This window comes from Elephantulus edwardii, unplaced genomic scaffold, assembly GCF_000299155.1.
Source record: "Elephantulus edwardii isolate Elephantulus edwardi_28Jun2011 unplaced genomic scaffold, EleEdw1.0 scaffold00039, whole genome shotgun sequence".
NCBI lineage: Eukaryota > Metazoa > Chordata > Mammalia > Macroscelidea > Macroscelididae > Elephantulus > Elephantulus edwardii.
Window position 1 is genome coordinate 8,918,444 of NW_006399789.1, and position 8,467 is coordinate 8,926,910.

The following is an 8,467-nucleotide window of genomic DNA, read 5'->3' on the forward strand; positions in this document are numbered from 1 at the left end:
ATACCTATCACAATAGCTAATCACAAAATTAAATACTTGGGAATAAATTTAACCAGAAGTACAAAGGACCTTTTCCAAGAAAATTACAAAACATTACTACAAGAATCAGGTGCCGTTTTTAAAATCTTTCAGTCCTTATTTTTTCTGTTCCTTCAGAATATCCTTTATCTCTTGATATCTTTCCTCACAGGCTCTCATTTTCTGTGTTAGTTTCTTTATAGATCAGGTTCTGCCTATTTATCCCCTTGATTAATTTATTAAAGTACTTGTTTTTACTGTTAGGATCATTCTTTCTCGATTTTCCTCCCTTTGTTGATATTTTTTCTCTTTGAAAAACATCTCTCATCTTAAATAATTGTGTGTTTAGTCATTTGATTTAACTTAAATTTAATATTTAGCTGTATTTATTAAAAAAATCTACCTTTACTTCTGAACTTATTTCAGAGTAATCTTAGAACTGTAGACATTTGGTTTTAAAATGTAATTGCCCATCCTTTCTACTAGGAAATCTGAAGTACCATATTACTAAATGGAGGAGCAGTTTTTAGCCAAGTTCTCAAATAATTCTAAATTAGGATATGGATAATTTTGTCAATAAGGAAAAATAACATTTTAGACTCTAGCAGTTAATTTCTCCCTGAAAAATCATATCCTTTCTGGCCTATTTATTCATGGAATAATTTGATCTGAATTACTTTCAGAGACTATAAATTTTATGATGGAAAGATGAAAGTAAGTGAATATCCATTAGATTCTTTAGAATGTTATTCTAATAGTCAAGTAAAATGATTATATTTTCAGTGTTTTGAACATTTTTGCTGTTCTTAAGCTACTTGTTATTTTTATATATTTAAACCAGGTTTGGCTGAAACTTTCTTGTTTTGTTTTCTTTTCTTAGGATGAAGGCTTTAGAAGCAGTCTTCAAAATATAAAAGACACGAAAAGTGATGACGATATAAGTGTTTCTAACACTGCTAACCCTGAGAAAACCATGCGAGTCACTAAAAACAAACTGAGGCATGCCCAATCAATTGACAGTCCAAATGATGATGATGGTATGGAGGAAGAAAAGCAGAGAAAATCAAGTAAAAAGACTACAAAAGCAGTGGCCCACGTGACTTCAGAAGAAATGGAACAGGAACCTTCTGAGAGGAAGGTGGATTCTGTTTATCAGAAAACACGAACAAAGTCACAGTTGGGTGTCGCTCTTCGGAAAAGTGACCTGGCAAGTGAAGGAAAAGAAAATAGTGAGTTAGATGAGGAAGATGAGCTGATGCAAGTATATCAGCTGCAAGTAGCTGAAGAAATGGCACGGGAAATTAAAAAGAAAATAAGAAAGAAACTGAAGGAACAATTGACTTACTTTTCCTCAGATACTTTACATGATGACAAGTTGAGCAGTGAGAAAAAGAAAAAGAAAAAAAAGAAAATATCATCTCATTCCACCCCATCTCAAGCCGAAACAAGGTATTTTATTTTATATTCTTTTTTTAATTTTTTTATTTATTATTAAATTTTATTAGTTTTAATGAACATTTACAGAGATTTTGGGTTTTCATTCATTCATTGTTGCACTGTTTTCTCCACCCTCCTCCCCAGTTCATTCTTCTTCCCCGCCATCCGAATGTCTGTTTTAATTGTCCAGTTGCCACAGTGCTTGTCAAAGCCAGTTCTGATTAATCTCCTTTGTCAGTGTATCCCTTGCCATTCCCTATCACTCCTCCCTGAGAGAGACTTCACCCTGATTCATAAGGAAAAGGGGATGGCGTATTCTCTTAGCTACTTGCTGCTGAAAAGGGACGCTGTGGGTTTCAGGGTGAATGTCTTCTCTCACTACTCTAAAGGACATGCACTCTTACAGAAACACTGAGTAGTATGCTGAACTCTTGAGTGATATGAAATTTAAGGCTAGAAATCTTAGTTTTTTATTTGAAGCCATTGCTAGTACAAGAATAGCAGCTAACATAACAGCGTTTCTGCATTCCTTTCCTAGTTGGCTTTAAATTGATAACATCCCCCCCATAAAAGGAGCAATGGTAACATGGAGTAGGCTGAGTCTGACTTATACCTGCTTTGTAAAGGGGAACTGTCCCCATCAATAACATCCATAGTGCCAGACAAGTAGTTACATAGTCAGACATGCCACTACCAATGCTCTTGTCCTATTTCTGTGAATCCTTCGGTCCAGTGTTTGTTGCAAAATGACTCCTAGACTTTAATCACAGTTGTGGGGTTTATTTGGGAAATAGATTGGGCATTGGAGACAAAGGATATCACATAGTGAAAGTCCAGGTTTAGTGAACAGCAGCTCAAGACAGACTTAACCTCAAGACACAATTCTTCAATTAGTTCAGACAACTTCTCAAACAACAAGTAGAAGCCTAGGTTCAGTTCAGTAGCACAAATAAATCTCTAGTTTCATCAATTGTTCAGCAAGCTTTGTCTCCTAATAGTCATAAGTTAGCTCTTCATTCATTCATCCAGAAGTAAAACTCTTAACTTTGGCTCTATCTCCAGCATTCTCTCAGGCTACACATTGCCACAGTCTCTTCACACATCCTTCACATTCTCTCCATGGTGTAAAATGCACTCTCTTTTATGTTGATCCTTCAGCTGTTGATGATTTGTAAAACTGTGTGTCTGCAGTTGAGGTCACTGAAGACCATGCCCCAGCAAGGTTAATACAGTGGATAGAAAAGCCATTTTTCAAAGTTCTAGCTCCATACCACCATCATGAAAGTAATATTTGTTAAGTATAGAACAGATAAGCACAAAGAAATAACTAAAAATGCCCATAATTTAACCATCCAAAGAGTATCACAATTAGCAATTAGATCTTCTCGTTGTCAGTGAGTCTATTCATAGGTATTTTTTCTATATTTGAGGGAAATAAATACTACTTTTAATTACCATATTTAATTTTCCTCCCTACAACCTCTTTTTAGAGAAATGTCTTCAGGTGGCAACATATATATGTGTTCCTTTGCTTTTAGGGACAATTTTCCTACAGTTCCAAATTGAAAAAACAAAACAAAAGCAAAAGCCAAATCCCAAGAAACCTCTTAGGAAAGTGACATAACTCTTAGGTAACAGAGGCAAAAAGGGTTGCTGCAAGGACATGTTAGTGTATGTACTAGCTAGCTATTGCTGAATTAAAAAAAATTACTACAAAATTTAGCAGCTCAAAGCAACAAACTTGTATTATCTCACTATCTTAGTAACTCTGGGATGGAGTAGAACTACCCTGTAGTATTTCCAAAGCTCTAAATCTTTACAGAAAAAGTCTGTCACGTCTTTCTCCCATCTCTCACCTGGTTGGGTTTAAACTGCCAGTCTTTTGTTCAGCAGCTGAACACTTTAATCACTGTACCACGAAGGCTAATTTCTGCTTACTACAGTTTAATCCTGTGGCTCTTACAGCCTAGTGGTAAGAAGCTGTGCTGGCATCCTAAAGGCACATGGTTCAAACCCACCAGCTGCTTGGGGGGAGTTAAATGGGCAGTCCCCACTTGTGCAACTTAATGCCTCTGAAAATCCATTCGGGTCAGCCATGGGTGAGTTCTGACTCGATGGTTCATAGCAACACATTGTAACCCTAGCGAGCTGGGGCCCAGTGGTAAGAACCTGTGCTGCAATACCAAAAGTACATGGTTTGAATCCACCAGCTGCTCTGTTGGAGATGGATGGACAGTGTCCTCACATGTGATTAACTGCTTCTGACAAACTGCTGGGGGCTCAGCTATGAGTGATTCCCAGCTCAGTGACACACAACAACCAAAAAAACAGTGTAACCTTTGCTCCAGTTTGCTACCCTTCTAGTGATGAAAGAGGGAACTGTATGAACTCTAACTAGGTTAGTTTATGAATTGCAAATAAAACAGTGTCTTACACACAAAAAATCATGTGAAGGGTAGTTATTCTCTTTAAATAATAGAATTTGATTCTGTAATAAAATCACATGACTTTTCATATTTTTTTAATATAAGTAATCTTGGAAATCTATTTTGATTATTTTGTTTTTGTGATAAATGACAAGTAAATGATCTGAGACTGGTTACGTTCTGCAACTCAGTGCATTCTGGCTGCTGCCCTTTGCGTCCATTAGCTCATGCAAGGCAAGGTTTCATTTTAACCATGGCCTTCTAAAAATAGAGTGTCACACAGCCTCTTGAAACAAAAAAACCTAGAATTCTTTCTTTTTTACCTTTAAACAACATATTTCAGCTTTTTATCCATTAATCATTTACTTTAGTGGCAGGGTGAGGATACTGTGAAAGATCCAATCTGAAGGTAGGACATTCATTGTTTATGCAATATCCCATTTTCCCTTGGATATAGAGCCCATTTAAGTTGACCCATGACAAGTGTGTGTATGTGTATCATAACCAAGTATAAAATAATACCCATAATAACTAATGATTTCAGCATAGAAGAAAATACTTGTATTTTCCTAGCAGAATATGGTTAATTTGAAAAATAACTTTGTGTGTATTCACTGTTAGTTTTGCCATGCAAAATCAATATATGTAATTATACAATATTTGTAATGGTGTATACTTGGACTGTGTTTGCAGGACCATGTCCTTTTCTGAACTTGAGCGGGACAAAGCGGAGTGTGAACTAAAGACGGACTCTCCGGCCGAAGCAGGAACTTCAGAGTCTCATCAAGGTGATGCAGTAAACTCAGTTGCACAAGATGTGGAAGACAGCGTGGACGATGACAAAAAATGCAAACCCAAAAAAACAAAAAAGAAGGTGAAAGCAGGTGTGTTAACCAGACTAAATGAAGTATGTGCACCTTGTCAGAGGTAACTTGATTCTAGGAACTTCATTCTTGAAATACATGAGATCCTGTTTTCAAAAGATAGTATTGGAAATACCTCAAAAGAGAAAAAAATGCTTGATCCTTATACTTGGATTCATGTAAATTTCATTTTTCAGTGATTTATAACAACTAGGATTCTGTGATAATTACTTGAATCCTCTGTAACTGTTCCATTCAACTCTGTAATGATTCCATCTTTGTAGTTATTTTGACATAGTTATCTTAGTCCAGTGAGTTCAGAGCTCCATAAAGGGCTAGAATGCATAGTTGTTTGCTCAGCTTGAATAACTGTGGAAAGGGAGAAAGAAATACCTTTTCAGATCCTAAGCTCTGTCTGTCAGGTAGTCTCTTTCCGAATCCTTATCTTTTTTCTGCTCAGCTGCTTTTTTTCTTGTTTTATCTTCTTTTTCTCATTTTATGGTCTTCTATTTATTCTTTAAAAATTTCTTAGATTATTCATCGTTGTGTGTTTTTTTTTGTTTGTTTTGTTTTTTTCAGTTTCCATTTAGTTGGCCAAAACTTGAGAGTAAAATATGCTGTTGTAGAACTCATGATATTTATTGAGGGAAGGATGTAATTGATGGTATAATTCACTTTTTTGGTAATATACATATCGAAAAATACACATTCACATGTGTATGCGTTAGTAATTTTTCACAAGTTAGACATATTTAGGTAAAATTTGTTGTTGTTGTTATGTGGTGTTGAATCACTTGCAGCAAATAGTGACTCTTTGTACAGCAGCTCTGAATCCTGCTCTATCCTGAGACAACCTTACTGTCTCTGACACACCAAACCCTACCACCCCAGTCACCGAGTCAAACCATCTCATCGAGGGTTTTCCTCTGTTGTGCTGTCCCTCCACCCTTCCGAGCATGGCGTCTCTCTCCAAGGGCTGGTCACTCCTTTCAACATGCCCGAAGTATGTCAGACAGAGCTTCAGTGTCCTTGCCTCTAAGGACCAACCTGGTTTCACCCTCTCCAGGACGAATGAACCTGTTTGTTCTCCAAGTATTCCATGATACATTCAGGACTTTTCTCTAGCACCACAGTTCAAAGGCATCAATTCTCCTTCTCTCACCCTTAGTCATTGTCCACCTCTCTGATGCATAGTAAGTTATTACGAAGACCATTGCCTAGAGTAGGTTCACCTTAGTCTCCAACCTGACACCGTTTCTCTTCAGTACTCTGGAGAGGTCCCTGACAGCAGACTTTCCAGTGCAGTTCATCTTTTGATTTCCTGACTGCTGGTACCAAGAGTATTGATTGTGGAGCCAAGCAAACTGAAGCTGTTAGCAGTCTCAGTCTCTTCAGTTTCTATCAAGATGCTGCCAATTTCCCAGTGGTGAGAATCTTTGTTTTCCTGATATTGACCTTCAGTCCATATTGAAGGCTGCAGTCCTTGACCTTCTGCAGCAGATGTCTCAGGCTCTCTTCAGTTCAGCAAGCAATGTTATGTCACCTGCATAACACAGATTGTTCCTTTAATCTTGATGCCACATTCCTACTTATAGAGCCCACCCTCCCAGATGATCAGTTCCTCATATAGATTGAAAAGGTATGGAGATAGGACACATTCTAGCCTATCATCTAAGTAAAAACAACATCACTAACATCCATAAAACTCCTCAGGTGCCTTTCAGTCAGTTATCCTTCAAGAAGAAGAACTTCTGACATCTAACAGTGTATTTTTACCTATTTATGTGCATAGAATCATAAAGACTTCAGATTTCATCTTGTTGCATGCTCTTAGCTATTCATTTTCATTTCTGTTTTTGTACTATGTATTGTAATGTGCCATCGCATCACCTGCGACTCGTATCGATCCTATGTACAACAGCTCTGAAGCCTGCCTTGTCCTGAGCCAGTCTTACTGACTCAGACACACCTATCGCCATTGCCTCAGTTACTGTACCAATCCATCTCATCCAGGGTCTTCCTCTCCTGCCCTGTTTCCCCACTCTTCTGAGCATGATGTCCTTCTCCAAGGACTGAAGACTCCTGGCCACGTGCCCAAAGTATAAGAAATGGAGCTTCAAAATTCTAGCCTCCAAGGAGCATCATGGTTTTATCCTCTCTAGGATGAACCTGTTCTCCTAGCAGTCCATGCTATATTTAATACTCTTATTAAATACATACTCCAGCACCACAACTCAAAGGCATTAATTCTTCTTCTATTCATCCTTAGTCATTGTCCAGCTCTCTGATGCATAGCAAATAATTGTGAAGACCATGTCCTGAATCAGGCGCATCTTAGTCTCTAGACTGACATCATTGCTTCTCTCTGCTGAGAGGTCCCAGACAGCAGATTTTTCTAGTGCAATTCATTCTTTGACTTCTTTTTTTTTAAATTTTATTATTTTTGTGTGCGTGTACCGTCAAATCAGATCTGACTGGTACAGGAGGAGATTGCCCCTCCTTCCCCGGCAGAGCATCTGGTGGATTCGAACCATGCACCTCTGGGATTGTAGTTGCAGCTCCTTGCCACTAGGCCACCAGAGCTCCCTGACTTCTTGATTGCTAGTGTCAGGAGTGTTGACTGGAATTAAGCAAGCTGTACTTGTTAACAACTTCAGACTCTTCTCCCTCTATCATGGTGTTGCCAGTTGGTCTAGCGGTGAGAATCTTTGTCTTCCTGATATTAGACTACAGTCCTTGACCTTCTACAACAAGCACTTCAGGTCCTCTGCAGTTTTAGCAAACAAGGTTACATCATCTACATAATGCCAGTTGATGATGAATCTTCCTCCAATCCTGATGCCACATTCCTCCTCATGAAGCCCAGCTTCCCGAATGGTCTGTTCTGCATATAGATCGAAAAGGTTTGGAGACAGAACACAACCTGATGCACTCCTTTTCTGATTTTGAACCATGCAGTGTTTTTTGCTCTGTTCTATGGACTGCTTCCTGTTACTGAATTGTTTCCATTTTAATGATATAATCATTTTTATGAGCATATATATGTATTTTTGTTAGGTATAGTCTTAGAAACAGAGTTAATACCATAGATTATGCCTATGCTTAGCTTTAATAATTATCTCTGATTTACTGGACTTGGTTTACAATGATAGTTGTGCTGTGTGCTGTCAGGTTGGAGCCGACTCATAGCTGAGCATCCAGCGGGTTTTCAGAGGCAGGAAATAGCACAGAACATCCTTCTCTCATGGAGCAGCTTGTGGATTCGAGCTTTTGAGAGTGCAGTGCAGCTTCTTACCATTGTTGTTGTCAGTACCTTCAGGTTACAGTGCCTGTCATCCTGTAAACAACTGATGTGAACACTGCTCAACCCCGTGTCTGTTTTTTTTTAAATTACTGTCAAAGATTGTGTGTGTGTGTGTGTGTGTAAAATTGTTGTATCTTTATAATTGGGTACCTGTTTGTTTAGATTTGTTACACCTTCCTGCCACAATGATTATTTTATAATTGTATAATTCCCTTCATCACTTTTCCTTTAAAGCAGTAATTCTTTTTGCCTTAAATATATGTGTGCTTTGCATTTGGTTGGTTCATTTTCTCCATCCTTTTGCTTGCATTTGCTCTGTATGTTCATTATCTCACTTTATTTTCTTTCTCATCTTCCTGTTTAGATTTCTTTCTTTCTCCTTCTTTTGAAGTATTTAAATATTTTTATTCTTATTTTTT

General features: G+C 37.8%; 1 protein-coding gene across 1 annotated transcript in view; it reads left to right on the forward strand.

Annotated features, from left to right (window-relative positions):
* The window catches only part of AHI1 (Abelson helper integration site 1), a 202,890-nt gene that overhangs the window by 11,890 nt on the left and 182,533 nt on the right, over nucleotides 1-8,467 (forward strand). The window contains exons 3-4 of the mRNA XM_006885009.1: nucleotides 899-1,467; nucleotides 4,575-4,765. Of these exons, the coding sequence (XP_006885071.1) occupies nucleotides 899-1,467; nucleotides 4,575-4,765 (760 nt within the window). The remainder of the gene's footprint in view (nucleotides 1-898; nucleotides 1,468-4,574; nucleotides 4,766-8,467) is intronic.